This window comes from Podarcis liolepis, assembly GCF_965112155.1.
Source record: "Podarcis liolepis genome assembly, chromosome: 1".
NCBI classification, from domain to species: Eukaryota; Metazoa; Chordata; class Lepidosauria; order Squamata; family Lacertidae; genus Podarcis; species Podarcis liolepis.
Window position 1 is genome coordinate 6,665,876 of NC_139554.1, and position 15,346 is coordinate 6,681,221.

General features: G+C 46.0%; 1 protein-coding gene and 1 long non-coding RNA gene across 2 annotated transcripts in view; both read left to right on the forward strand.

Annotated features, from left to right (window-relative positions):
• The window catches only part of EXOC5 (exocyst complex component 5), a 31,838-nt gene extending 22,227 nt beyond the window's left edge, over window positions 1–9,611 (forward strand). Inside the window, exons 12-18 of the mRNA XM_083515076.1 lie at window positions 1,297–1,444; window positions 3,186–3,294; window positions 3,757–3,877; window positions 5,562–5,648; window positions 6,115–6,223; window positions 8,208–8,423; window positions 9,082–9,611. Coding sequence (XP_083371202.1) covers window positions 1,297–1,444; window positions 3,186–3,294; window positions 3,757–3,877; window positions 5,562–5,648; window positions 6,115–6,223; window positions 8,208–8,423; window positions 9,082–9,270 — 979 coding nt within the window. The 3' untranslated portion in view covers window positions 9,271–9,611. The remainder of the gene's footprint in view (window positions 1–1,296; window positions 1,445–3,185; window positions 3,295–3,756; window positions 3,878–5,561; window positions 5,649–6,114; window positions 6,224–8,207; window positions 8,424–9,081) is intronic.
• Window positions 1–15,346, forward strand: part of LOC310712983 — a 342,189-nt gene that overhangs the window by 118,096 nt on the left and 208,747 nt on the right. The gene's annotated exons all lie outside the window — the stretch shown is intronic.

Consider the following 15,346-nt stretch of genomic DNA (forward strand, 5'->3'; position numbering starts at 1 on the left):
CTTTCTTTCTTTCTTTCTTTCTTTCTTTCTTTCTTTCTTTCTTGATTTTAAGTTTGCAGTATTCTCAAATCCGCATTAAGGACAAGTCTTTTGTTTAAGATACTGGGTATGCACACATTAGGGATGCGGGTGGTGCTGTGGGTTAAACCACAGAGCCTAGGGCTTGCTGATCAGAAGGTCGGCGGTTCGAATCCCCACGACGGGGTGAACTCCCGTTGCTCGGTCCCTGCTCCTGCCAACCTAGCAGTTTGAAAGCACTTCAAAGTGCAGGTAGATAAATAGGTACCGCTCCGGCGGGAAGGTAAACAGCATTTCCGTGAGCTGCTCTGGTTTGCCAGAAGCGGCTTAGTCATGCCGGCCACATGACCCGGAAGCTGTACGCCGGCTCCCTCAGCCAATAAAGCGAGATGAGCGCCACAACCCCAGAGTCGGTCACGACTGGACCTAATAGTCAGGAATCCCTTTACCTTTACCTTTTAGGCACACATTTATCATTTTGTTTGCTATCTGCTGTAATGGTTGCTTGCATGTCTTAATAATGCAGTCACAAAACCAAGCTAAAAACTTTGCAGGTATGTTTGTTGTGTGAAATAAACGGAGACAGAAACCAGAGCACATGGCAACACAGTTTACCTTCCTGCCGCAGTGGTACCTATATATCTACTCACACTGGTGTGCTTTCAAACTGCTAGGTTGGCAGGAGAAATTGCCAGCTGTATACCATGTATACCCCATAGGTTTACAATATACGCGTTGCCTGTGGATGCCTGAAGGATTTTGTCCAGCCCATAGTGATATACTCCAGCAGAAGGTTGTTTCCTTGCTGTAGCTAATAGCCACCAAGACCACCTCTCTGTTTCCTGGCTGTGCTAACCTGGCATAAGCAGTAGCTTTTAAGAGAGTGTTGGAGGCAGCACGAGGGAGAAGGCATTCCCTGCGGTGGACACATGCATACCTTTTGCCCTATTATTATTCCTGGTCCAACGGGCTTTGCTGGTTTTGAAACACTGCAAAACAGGACAAAATGGCAGGACAAAAAATAAATGGTTCTGCATCCCACAGGCAGGCTTGCCTCTGCTGTACCAGCTTTAACTTTCTTCATATGAGTTGCCTGTCTCCGATTCTTTCATATCAATGGTGTGGCATTTGTTGTTTTTCCTTCAAAAATCTGAGGAATTTGCATTCTTTATTTAAAATGTCTAGCATTGTTCTTTATGTGGCTGAAAGGTTAACCCCGGTTTGCATAACCAGACTTCACTGGGATTAATGGTTCCTGCTTGGTGCATCTCTTTCTAGCATTCAAGAATTCAAAGAGCGAATACGGCAGCGGACAAACCTGCCCTTGGGACCCAGTATTGACACCCACGGCGAAACGTTCCTGTCCCAGGATGTGGTGGTTAATCTTTTGCAAGAAACTAAGCAAGCCTTTGAAAGGTGCCACAGGGTGTGTACACTTATTAATAGAATTATTTTAGGCTATCTCTAATGGTTTATCGGAATACACTGTGAGTGTTGCTCTGTGGACACAAACATTTTCTGAGTGTGTGTTCCCATTTTACTGTTTTTAGATCTTCTAATAGTTTTTTTTAAAAAAATATCCTAGTTCTTATGCTATTTTTGAAAACTTTTTTTTTAGTGGAAAAGTGGCATATAGATGCATGAAATAAGTGTTTCTTCCTGAGCCCCTATATCCCAGCTCAGTCCCTGAGATAATCTGGAGGAGCTTCAACTAGTAGCTGGGCATTTACCTGTGGGTATAGGGTGGTATTTAAATGTAATAATAAATAATAATAATAATAATAATAATAATAATAATAATAATAATAATAATTATTATTATTATTTAATGCTGCTGGTGACATGCTTCGGGGTGCTGTTCCAGCAGAGATTCAACAACACCCTCTCTCTTGACTTTCAGGCATCTCTGAGTATATTCATTAATAAAGTTTTGCTGTTGGGACTAGAGTGAAATTGACGGGAGCTGCAAGACCATAGTTCCCCCTTCTGGATTCCCTTTTGCAGTACGATAGTGTTTTTCCCGCCCCAACTTCCCTTGGTATTATAGATGTGCCTTCAGTCCAGATTGCCAGGCTCACTTCCGTGTTTGGTTGCTCTCCTCCATTTCACCCAGCTTCCAACAGCATTTTCAGAAGTTGTTGGGGGGAAAGGACGATAGCACTGGAGTCTGGAGAGAGGGCAAGAAGGGCAAGAGGAGCAGCAGGAAGGGTTGTTTCGTGTCGTGAAAGATGCAAGGAGCCTCGAGGGGCCCAGAAGGCGGATGCACAGGAGTGGGGAACCGTGGGCCCAGGGCAGAATGCAGCCTCCCAGGCCTCTATATCCAGCCCAGGGAGCTCTCATCTCACCCAGACTTCCTTCACACCTTCCTTCAGCATTTTTACCTGTCTGGAATGTGTCCTTGAACTCTGATCACGCCTCCTGCTTGTCTGAAAGGGGAACAGAGAGAGACCTGTGCAAAAAACCTATTGCACTATACAAGGGCAGCGTTTTCCAATCATTGCTCTGCCTGCTACTGGCCCCACCCACAATTGGCATCTTGCTTACAAGGCAGTGGCCCTCAGTACCCCACCCCTTCATTTTCAGAACTTCCTTTTCAGGAAATAAAGGTAGGGGTCCTTAGTAAGGTTGGGCGATATATCGTCCAAAACAGGTTTGAAGTCCATATCGTGATACCATAATTTTTGACCTGGCAGTATATGGCAAATCATGATATGTGTGTACGCTATGCAAAAATCACAGTGTGGGAAAAGACATGGAGCCGGCCAATGCTTCTCTCGATTCCCGCAGCCGCTGTTTACTCTGCTGGCTCAGCTCTCCCTGCCTCCTGCAGGGGGCAGCAGATCACAAGAACAGGCGCCAGCAAAAATCACGATGTGGGAAAAACTGTGAAGTCAGCCTGTGCCTCTGCATAGCTCCATCCTTATTTCACACATAGTGATGCTTAGCTGGTGATATATCAGGATGTTGAAAACCAGATATCGCCCAGCCCTAGTCCTTAGGATGGCCAACAAAAACTTGTCACCTGCAAGTTGCTCTTCATAATTACGTGGTTTTGGTTGGTCTTTGCATGAATCCGTGCAAAGTGGTCTGTGTTTAAAATAGTTTGCATATAATTTTTCACATCTCAGTGCCAGAAAGGTCCTAACAAGCTCTTTCCACTTTTAAAGCTTTCTGACCCTTCAGATCTGCCGAAAAACGCCTTCAGAATTTTCTCTTTGCTCGTGGAGTTCTTATGCATCGAGCACATTGATTACGCTCTGGAAATTGGGTTGGCTGGTAAGTGCAATACTGCCTTTATTCCCATTAAATATTGCACTGTAACGTAGCTAAAATATGTGACCCTTCTTTGAAACAATACATTTTTGGAAACTACTTAAAAGTTCATTTAGTTCAAGGCTGCAGTATTCTGATGTAACTTGCCCTAGCAGTTTAGGCTCCAAACAAAACAGCATCGTAAACAAAGAAACAAAATGTAATGTAAACACCATTCTTAAAATGGCTGATGTGTATATAATTTAGAAGCAACTCTGATGAAATAGATTGGAGTGGTCCCATTTTCAGCTTTTAAAGAAATGAAAATATCAAACACTTAACCTTCATACAGCTTAAAGTCAGTGTCCTTGTTATCTCTTGCGATTCTGCTAACTGGTTCTCAGGATTCCTGATGCTTGTAGGATGGATTGTTTCCTTAGACTCATTCAAAAGTTTTTACTGGTTTCATTATTTGCTTGCCTCTAGGAATTCCTTCTCCAGATGCCAAGACTGCAAATCTTTACTTCCTGGATGTCGTGAACCAGGCTAATACCATTTTTCACCTCTTTGACAAGCAGTTCAATGATCATCTGATGCCATTGGTTAGGTAGGTTACCTGTTGTGTCTTCAGGCCAAGAAGCCATATAGAGTTTGCATTCTGACTCATAAATGTTGCTTCGTAGGGGCAAAAAGTGTTATGCTAGAATCATCTCCTGTCTGGGGGCCACATAAAAGCTCCAGAATAAGCAGTCCACAAGCTCCAGCAGGGCAAAGATGCAGTAGGAGACAATAGTTTGGTTGCTCTTTCTGCAGCCTAGATTCTCCATTAATAATCTCCAGGCTGTTGCCATGTGATTATTATGCCCATTCACATGCAAGGCCTGATTTATCGCAGAGGCTGAAGTAGGAAGCATTGGAACTGGATTTGAAGGAAAGAAATAGAGGCTTCTGGGACTTCTGAAGGAGGACATGGAGGCAGACACTGGGATTTCTTGCACCCTGACCTACTGGAAGCCGCCATACTGACTTCTGAGAGATGACATATTTCCATGTAATCCTCTGGAGGTTTAAAAACCTTCTTTTGCATTTTTTCCAAATTAAGTTAGTTAACTTAGTTTGCAAGATTTTCAGTATTCTGTTGGCTACCGAAGCCCAAGAATGGCATTACATGAGTGATAAAAGGCATCAGTGGCTATTAGACATGATGGCTGTGGGCTAACTCTGAATGACAGTCACTGGGGAACAGCAATAGGAGAGGCCTTTGGCTCTCAGGTCTTCTGCTGGGCTTCCCATAGACACCTGGTTGGTCACTGCAAGAAAGAGGTGGGCTCCCTTTTATCTGATCCAGCTGGGCTCTTTGGATATTCTTCTGCATATGTAATACTTTTCCATACTTGCCTCCACACTGCACCCCCAACAGTTGCACGGCCAGGTTCTCCCTCCCATGTAGCTTGTTCCACACGTAACTGCGACTAGGAGGCCACTTTCACGAGAGGCGAAAATGACAGGGTGGACAAACTGGGAAACCCTTGCAGATTCAAGTGCCCTGGGACCGAGGGTGCTTGTGTAGCCTTATTGGAGCTCACCGATTGGCTCTGCGTTGCTCCCGGACAGGAAGAAGGAAGTCAAATGACACCGAGGGTTGGTTCAGAGAAAGAGTTCTTTATTTCTGCTCTCCGGAACAGCAGAAAGGCACTTGCGTGGTCAGTCCACAGCAAGTCCAAAGAAATGAGAGATTACATGCATTATATATATCCTCCAGGCACCCTCTCCCCCCTTCCCCAGGAATCCAGCCACGTCAGCTTGTACATGCAGGTGGACATCACAGATGTTCCTGCTCCAGCACTCTTCACCATAAAAGGGTATTCCTTCCTGTACTTCTGACCATAAAAGGATCTTCCTGTTCCTACTCTTATCTTGGAGCAAGAGGTCACCATCTCCAAGAACACCCTCTGGCGCTATTCCCAGACTAGGTCTGTGTGTCTTTTGTAGTCAGGATATAAGATAAGGCACAGACGTGTCTTCCCTGTTCTACTGGTACAGTCAAGGCCATACTTGCCATCGCAAACTGATAAAGGAGAGGGCTCTGAGCACTTGTTTATACAGCTGGGTTTCGGCTCAAGAGCTCAAGTTAAAGCATGTTAGCTAAGGAAAAATAGGGATTTTGGTGCAGTTTCAAACTGCCTGCACAGTCAGTTTTGGGTTTGGGAAACCCATTCCTTCACTTGGAGTCGATGTGTGTGTGGCAGAGAATGGTAGCTAACAACTTCCCCTCCCTCCTTTTATTACAGCTCTTCCCCCAAGCTCTCCGAATGTCTTCAGAAGAAAAAGGACGTCACAGAACAAATGGAGGTGAAGCTGGACATGGGCATTGACAGGCAAGTGAAGGCTCCATCACCTTTCTAGACCATCACTCAGTTTCCCCTTTTGCATCAACTGTTCGTGGTTTGGGACAGTTCATTATTCCGGCAAATAATGAAAATTTAGGGGTGGGGAGAATTGTGGACCTGTGTCTAGCCATCCCTCCATCCCAGTGCCTAGTTCTGATTGCAAGTCCCTTGGAGGAAGGGACAGCCATGCTGCTGCTTTGTGAAGTGCAGAGTATCGAGATGGTGTTATATAAATAACGTGCGTGTTAATCTCCAATTTTAAGAGCGAAGTTTTAAATCGCCTCTGCTGCTCTTTAGCGGCCCACCATTTCTGGAAGCCCAGGGGAATAGGCCTGCGACGGCACACTTCACCGCAAGTTAGCGGTCGCTTTGAGAAGAGGATCGTGTTGGCTTGGGCTTTGCGGGGCTCAAAACGCTAACTTTAAAACAGCCACCTGGTATTTTAACTTTGAAGGACGCTGAATTGCATGATTGGGCAGATGAAGCACATCTTGGCGGCGGAACAAAGGAAGACTGATTTCAAACCAGAAGATGAGAACAATGTTCTGATTCAGTACACTAATGTGAGTAACTATATATAGATTAGTCAATGACAAGTGACACGGCAAGTAATTGGACTGCCGCTGGCGTTCTTCCCTGCTGACTCTGCTCAGCATATGCATTTTATCACACATGCGCCTCCCTTAATAGTCAAGTTTTCTTCACTCTTCTAGGAATTCTGATGCATTTCCATTGTGCGATTTCAGCCTGGGCGAGAACAATAGCGCTTCCTAAATGCTCAGCGTTTTTAGTCATTGGTGTCCTGTTGTGCTGTATAGAAATCATAAGAATGTGGAAGCATAGAGTGGGGTGAGGCTGGCAGATAGTTTAGCCCAGCCCCCTGCAATAAGGCTGTATCCTCTTATGTACTAAGCTACGCTGTATTGATGACTGCAATTTAGCATTTATACCGCACCAGCAGCCAAACCCACCCTCCCACCCTGCGGAGTAGCTCCCAGCACCCCAGCTGAAGTGTGCCACGTTCAAAAAGCACAGAGTAAAAATGAATACATTCCTTACTGTGCCCTTCAGGCTCCCAGATCTCTGTGGTTGCCACCAGCAGAGCCACAGTGTATGAAGAAATCCAAATGTTGCACATGGAGCAAAATGCTCAAAATGGATGATGCCTAAATTACCAGGGAACTTATTTTAATAGCGCTGCACCTTTTGCGACCACATTTGAAGGCTTTACATAATACAGTGGTATCTCGTGTTACATACGCTTCAGGTTACATACGTTTCAGGTTACGGACTCCGCTAACTCAGAAATATTACCTCGGGTTAAGAACTTTGCTTCAGAATGAGAACAGAAATCGCGCAGCAGCGGCACAGCAGCAGCGGGAGGCCCCATTAGCTAAAGTGGTGCTTCAGGTTAAGAACAGTTTCAGGTTCAGAATGGACCTCTGGAACGAATTAAGTACTTAACCCGAGGTACCACTGTATAAGGACAGTGTAACTCCAGAACCTTGACTGGCTTTAGTAGCAGCCAAAGTATTGGGATAATTGTAGCACATGGATTCAAGTTACGAGAGATTCTGACTAGACATCAGGACGAACTTTCTGATAGTAAGAGCTGTTTGACAGTGGAACGGTCTCCCTCGGGAGGTTGTGGTCTCTCCTTCCTTGGAGGTTTCTAAGCAGAGGTTGGATGGCCGTCTGTCAGGGATGCTTTGGTTGATATTCCAGCATTGCAGGGGGTTGGACTAGATGACCCTTGGAGTCCCTTCCAGCACTACGATTCTGTTATTCTATTTATTTATCTGAAGTGTGAGTGCCTGAGAGAGAGAGAGAGAGAGAGAGAGATGGGTGCACATCAAGACCACTACTGCGGCTTACTTAATATTACCGTTTGAGTAACATCAGTGGAATTTACTTTCAGGTACTTCCACTGGGATATTTGAATGCTTTTTAAAATAAGAGGCATGAAATAGATGTAGTGAACCTTTTTGTTGCATCAGCATCTCTCTCTGCATGCAAACTTCTGGGTTACTCAGAACTACTTGTCAGACAGACTGGAAAAAATGATTAAATCACAAGTATGATTCTTGTACATTAGTCACTTCAAATAACGGCCACATCACCAATATTTTTTTCACTTTAAACAAGTGTAATACAGTGATAAGCAGGGACTACAAGCCAATTCTAGAAATTTTTCCTTATGAGTGAATCCCATTGAGTTAAATGGGGTTTACTCTCAGATAAGTGGGCACAAGAATGCAACCTGTATTTTGCTGCAGTTCCTGGGAGTTTCACATCCCACGAATGCCATCTAAAAGTATTGAACTCATTTTCTTCCAAGAGGGCAGCTGAGAAGTTTGCGAAAGAGTGAAGTGTCCGTTCTTTATTCAGTTGAAAAATGTTGTATGAACACAGTATGTGAGGTGTCACCTTTCCCCAGTCGTCAGTTCAGAAACCCAACACACACACACAATTTCCACCCTGAGTGGCTGTCAAGCCTGACAGAGCCCTTTTCTTTTTCTCCTCCTAACTTTCCTGCTTACTTTCCAGGCCTGTGCCAAAGTCTGCATCTATGTCAGAAAGCAAGTGGAAAAGATCAGGAATTCTATGGATGGCAAGAACGTGGACGGTGTTCTGACGGAGTTTGGAGTTCGCTTCCACCGACTCATCTATGAGCACCTGCAACAATATTCCTACAGCTGCATGGGTGGCATGTTGGCAATCTGCGATGTGGCTGAATACCGGAAATGTGCCAAAGAGTTCAAGGTATGTGGCCAGTAGGCATGCCCAACGCAGTTTGAGATGCAGCACCTTTCCCTTGTATTTGACTGGGTGGCCTAATGTTAAAACGGGATTTACCGTAAAATGGGAATAGTCAAACTGTCAGCCTCAAAAGGTTTGTTGCGTTCATGAACAAAGGTGAGAAAAATATCTGCGCATTGGGTGCATTATGCAAATAATGTTTTGCTAATACAGTGGTACCTCAGTTTTTGAATGTAATCCGTTCCGGAAGTCCGTTCGAGTTCTGAAACGTTCAAAAACTGAAAGCGGAAGCCTCAAAATGGAAGCCTCAATACCAGGCCATAGGCAAACTCGGCCCTCCAGATGTTTTGAGACTACAACTCCCACAATCCTTGACCACTGATCCTGTTAGATAGGGATGATGGGAGTTGTAGTCCCAAAACATCTGGAGGGCTTAGTTTGCCTATGCCTGCTCAATACAGAAAACTCAAATCGGAAGCCGTGTTTCCTGTTTGACTTCTGAGATGCGTTCAAAAACCAAGGCATTTACTTCCGGGTTTTCGATGTCCGAGTTCCAAGACGTTCGATTACGGAGGCGTTTGAAAACTGAGGTACCGCTATAATCTCTAGGCCTGTGGTATATTTAAATTGATTGTGCTTTGCTTTCCCCCCATTGCTACAGATTGCACTGGTACTGCAGCTTTTTGACACGCTCCACTCCCTTTGCAACCTCCTTGTTGTCGCTCCGGATAACTTGAAGCAGGTCTGCTCAGGAGAGCAGCTTGCTATTCTGGACAAGAACATCCTCCATTCCTTTGTACAGCTCCGCCTTGACTACAGATCCGCTCGCCTCGGCCGCCACTTCAGCTGAGAGCGCGGAAGAAGCAAAACCCAAGTGTTTGCTGGGACTTGGCCTCCTAGAGAGCATAGTGGCGGCTTTTTCTGAGGGTGGGGTGGGGGCCGGATTGGGGAGGGGGCTAGAGAGAGAGAGAGAGAGCTCTTGGTAGAAAAATGTCCAGGTGTACCTTAAATTGGTCCTTTCCATTTGTCCTCTTTTCTTCTTCCGTGTAAAATAAACAGCCTCCAGAAATTTAGATTCTGCAAAAGCACTTCCTATTGCCTGTTCATCGGAACGCCACGTGGCCAGTCTTTCTGACTTGCTGTCTTCTGAATGAATTAAATAAATAAAAGCAAATAAATACATTTTCAGCACTGGTTCAAAAAGAATGACTTGTATTTCAGAACATCCAAAGTGGATTCCTTTGCCCGTGCTGCAACCTGACACCTTACGGTTACCCAGTGGAGAGAAGGGAACAGAGGCTTTTTGTAGATGGGCGTTCCTTAAAACCGCTTTGTGCTCTCTCAAAATGACAACCGCCACAGATGTAAAGTTTTGCTTGAGGAAACTTGGGAAAGCATCAGGAATCGTCTGCCCCTGATGTTCCTAAGGCAGAGCTCTCATTCTATGGCTGGCATCTCTGTTCATCTGAGCAAGTCTCCTTGCTCTTCCTTTCTCTTTTCCCTTTCCTTTCTCGCCATGCCTTTCCTTGCTCCCAGTTGCCACCAGCGGCCCCCGTCTCGCTGCCTCCTTTTCCTTCCGCTGATAGGCTTGTGCACATCTCTGCAGCATGATCCTGATGAAACATAGTGATGAGGCTTAGTGTACCTGTGGGACAGGTGACAGCTTGCAGGGTTGCCCCACTCCCTTTCCCCCCTGGAAGAGTGTGGGAATGTTAAAGACAGTAGGAAAGGATATATTGGATAAGTATTATCCGTCCTTCACTCACACTAGTAAGTGATGTAGCAGAGCAGATTCCCTGCAATATAGCTGGAAGCTGGTTTGCAGATTCGTTTGAATCTCTTAGTTGAGATTATTTCCTGGTGTCCCCTTTAATCCCCCTCAAAAGAATAAAGACACAAGAGTCCTTCTGAGTAAAGTAACAAAAAGTTTACTCACATTTCAGTTCACGGTTTGATCCCTGAAATGCAGGCTTTGCTTAAAAATTACATAACGAAGTCTGGGTTTGTCTCATATGGAGGCTGAACTCATGTGTTGCTGGCTGAGAGCCAGCAGACAGCAAGACTACATTAAGATAACGAAATGGCTGCAGGAGAGCAGCATGGCAGCAAAATATCAGCAACCCACCCTAGGGAAATAAGGAGTGTTGCATTTGACTGTATCAATGAATTACATCCCACAAAGAGTTCCTGAAGCTTTGACAGCGGCTTGATGCACTGAAGTTCAGCAGCGGAACCTTTTCCCTTCTTTGCAGATGCCATGATGGGGAAAGCTTTGCACAGACGACTTGTGCATGTTACGTGGGTGTTAAAAGAATCGTGACACACACATGTTAGCAGCGTGTATAGATGGAGAGCGGTGCTGAACCCTCCAGTAACTGACTTAAATCTGTGTCGTATCCTCACAGTTTTCACAATGCTCCTAAGGGAATACAACTGACTACACTTTGACTTAGTTCTTTCTGGTGAGATCTAAAAGCCCCATGAAACTGTTAGCATGGCCTCTTTTCCCCATTCATAAGACCATGTTCAGAACGTAGCAAGACAACATGCAGTCTTCATTTTATTAACTCTAGAATCATGTCTACACAAACTGTGAGCCAAATCCAATGTGCTTAATACAACCCATACATTCTCAGGCAATGTTTTAACTCCTTCCCTTTCTCAGAAGTGGCATGGAACTTTTCTGTTTCTGCTTTAAACAGAAAATACCTGTCGGAAATACTTTAGGGAAGTTTCCTAATTTTTTTTTGGTACATGTGCATCTTTATAAGGAGTTGCCAGCAAGGCAGATTTAGTATGCCATGGAGCATCTCTCAATCACCTCTCGCTCCCTCTGGTTTAGAACTGGATCCCTTCTCCTTTCTGTAGGGCAAACAAGATGATGGGAGGGGAGCAGCTGGGGCTTAGCATACAGTGGTGCCTCACAAGACGGAATCCGTTCTGTGATTCTCTTCGTCTAGCGGCTTTTTCGTCTTGCAAAGCAAGCCCATTGATGAATTAGCGCTATTAGCGGCTTTTAGCGGCTTATCGGATCAGCTGATAAGCGGCTTAGCGGCTTAGAAAAAGGGGGGGAGGAAAAAACCCCGCAGGAACTCGCAAGACATTTTCGTCTTGCGAAGCAAGCCCATAGGAGATTCGTTTTGCAAAGCACCTCCAAAACGGAAAACCCTTTCGTCTAGCGAGTTTTCCGTCTTGCGAGGCATTCGTCTTGCGGGGCACCACTGTACCTGTGATTTTCATGCCTTGAGGCTGGGTAAAATACAAATAAAACATTTTGAGTCACAGCGTATGCACGTGAGGGCAGTTTGTCGCGGCAAAGACGCACACTGGTCATACTATTGGGACCAAACCATCCCTCTTGGCTCGCCCCCAAGGAGATGACTGGCCTGTGGTTTTTAGTGCATCTTACAAAAGGTCTTTTCTCTCAGGCCTGCACTTAACACTTCAAGCCGCAAGGATCTTCCTGCAAACCTTTTTGAAGGTCTGCAGGCCCAATAAGTACTGCCTGATTTATAGCGCTGTAGTTTTTTATGGGGTTTTTTTGGGGGGTGTGTGAATACATACAAGCTCAGTATTATTGTGATAAAGGAGCGAGGGAGAGCCATGCCAAGCTTTCCCAAAGCATTCTGGGAAAACGCCTGCTTTGTTCCCTTGCATCGCTCTCTTCGCTGGCCATGGCAGAGGCACAAAGCGTTCGGTGGACACCGGAGAAGGAAGGCGCTGGCTGTACAGCTGCCATTTTTGCGAGCTGTGATGTGGATTCCAAACATACCTCTCTGATACCTCTGAATCTTAAGTGCCAGCATTGCTGGTGTGTTGTTGTTGTTGTTGTTTTTTAAAAAAACAGTGGTTCTGCTCACCAGTATTACAAATCATTCTGCAAAAAAGGGGGGATTTAGTCCATTTGTGAAAGATTTCAGAATGGCAAGCAAGAAGCGTTTGGCATCATCGTATGTCTGCAAATCGCATCAGAAGAGTACTTCAAAACTTCCTATGGTTGTACACACACACACACACACACACACACAAACACTTTTAAAATAAAGTTCTAATGCTGTTACAGATGTCCCTTTACTCGGCTTGGCCACGAACATCAATACTAACGGAGGAAGTTGTGGATGGTTCCTTTAAACTCAGTCACACAACCATCGCTGCACCAGCCTTCTCCATTGTGGGGTTCTGTTCTGTTCACATGTTTGTGTTCAATATCCCCACCTGCAATCATTCCTGCCTGCAGAAAGCCGAAGATTTCCAGGTTGAAAATTGAGAAAAGCCAGAACTTGCTGCCACCAGAACTTACTCTTCAAAGCCGTTTGCTGCGGTACCATTTTGGGCTGTTATTGTGAGCAGCGCTGAAACTTGGAGGTGCATCACGTCAGGTCCTGCAAAGATGACGTGGGGTCCTTTCCCCTCTGCACTGCCTCCTTTTGAACCAGTTTACACCAATCTGACCCCCTCCAGGTATCTTGGGCTTCAGCTCCCCTCTGCTGGAGCCAGCACAGCTGCGCCAGCTTGGACTGATGGGAACTGTAGTCCATCAATGTCTGGAGGGCATCAGATGAGGAAAGGCTAAAGGTAAAGGGACCCCTGACCATTAGGTCCAGTCGTGACTGACTCTGGGGTTGCAGTGCACATCTCGCTTTACTGGCCAAGGGAGCCGGCGTATAGCTTCCGGGTCATGTGACCAGCATGACTAAGCCGCTTCTGGTGAACCAGAGCAGCGCAGGGAAATGCTGTTTATCTTCCCGCTGGAGCGGTACCTATTTATCTACTTGCACTTTGACGTGCTTTCGAACTGCTAGGTTGGCAGGAGCAGGGACCGAGCAACAGGAGCTCACCCCATCGCGGGGATTTAAACCGCCAACCTTCTGATCCGCAAGCCCTAGGCTCTGTCGTTTAACCCACAGCGCCACCTGCGTCCCTTCCACCAAATCGGACCAATAAGCTGTTGAACTCAATTGCCTACTCTGACTGGCAACAGCTCATCAGGGTTTCAGACTGGGAGTCTTTCCTGGTCCTACCGGCAAATGCTGAGGACTCAGCCAGCGGCTTTCTGTATGTAAAGCCAATGCTCTGTCCCTGAGCAATGAGGGAAAGTGCTTCTTGCCTGCAGAATGTTGTTGTTTAGTCGTTTAGTCGTGTCCGACTCTTCGTGACCCCATGGACCAGAGCACGCCAGGCACTTCTGTCCTCCACTGCCTCCCGCAGTTTGATCAAACTCATGCTGGTAGCTTCAAGAACACCATCCAACCATCTCATTCTCTGTCGTCCCCTTCTCCTTGTGCCCTCCATCTTTCCCAACATCAGGGTCTTTTCCAGGGAGTCTTCTCTTCTCATGAGGTGGCCAAAGTATTGGAGCCTCAGCTTCACGATCTGTCCTTCCAGTGAGCACTCAGGGCTGATTTCCTTCAGAATGGAGAGGTTTGATCTTCTTGCAGTCCATGGGACTCTCAAGAGTCTCCTCCAGCACCATAATTCAAAAGCATCAATTCTTCGGCGATCAGCCTTCTTTATGGTCCAGCTCTCACTTCCATACATCACTACTGGGAAAACCATGGCTTTTACTATACGGACCTTTGTTGGCAAGGTGATGTCTCTGCTTTTTAAGATGTTGTCTAGGTTTGCCATCGCCTTTCTCCCAAGGAGCAGGCGTCTTTTAATTTCGTGATTGCTGTCACCATCTGCACTGATCATGGAGCCCAAGAAAGTAAAATCTCTCACTGCCTCCATTTCTTCCCCATCTATTTGCCAGGAGGTGATGGGCCCAGTGGCCATGATCTTCGTTTTTTTGATGTTGAGCTTCAGACCATATTTTGCGCTCTCCTCTTTCACCCTCATTAAAAGGTTCTTTAATTCCTCCTCACTTTCTGCCATCAAGGTGGTGTCATCTGCATATCTGAGGTTGTTGATATTTCTTCCGGCAATCTTAATTCCGGCTAGGGATTCATCCAGCCCAGCCTTTCGCCTGCAGAATGCCCAAGTCCAAACTCTAGCTTGCAAATCCAGCAACTTTGGCAGGGCTAAAGAGACTTCCCAATTACATTTTGGAGAACCACTATGAATCAGTGCATCCAGCACTGGGTTAGATGGAGCAATTATTACTATTACTATTACAGCCGTACCTCTACTTACGGAGGTGATCCGTTCCAGGGTGCCGTTCGCAGCCCGGAAAGTCCGTAAGTAGAGTGCCGCTTCTGCGCGTGACGTGATAGAGCACTCCTGCGCATGCGCGAAGCGGCAAACCCGAAAGTAAACACTTTCATTTGCCTCGTTCATAACCTGAAAAAACGCAATGTGAAGCAAACGCAACTCGAGGTATGACTGTACTGTTACTATTACTATTACCATCTCAGGGCAGTTCACAGAATAAAATCAAGTTATAAAACCACAAACTACCTAATACAAATAAAAACGACAACCCAATTACCCCCCCCCCAACAAAACCCCACATTTTAAAAGGGCATAGAATGTAAATAGGATCAGCCAAAGGCCTGGTTTGAAAAAAACACATTTTTGCCTGGTGCCTAAAGGTGTATGCTGCAAGGACTGAAAGAAGATCAAACCTCTCCATTCTGAAGGAAATCAGCCCTGAGTGCTCACTGGAAGGACAGATCCTGAAGCTGAGGCTCCAATACTTTGGCCACCTCATGAGAAGAGAAGACTCCCTGGAAAAGACCCTGATGCTGGGAAAGATGGAGGGCACAAGGAGAAGGGGACGACAGAGGACGAGATGGTGGGACAGTGTTCTTTAAGCTACCAGCATGAGTTTGACCAAACTGCGGGGGGCAGTGGAAGACAGGAGTGCCTGGCGTGCTCTGGTCCAGGGGGTCACAATGAGTCAGACACACTGAACAACTAAACAAAGGTGTATAGTGAAGGCGCCAGATGAACTTCACTGGGGAGAGCATTCCACAGACAGGGAGCCA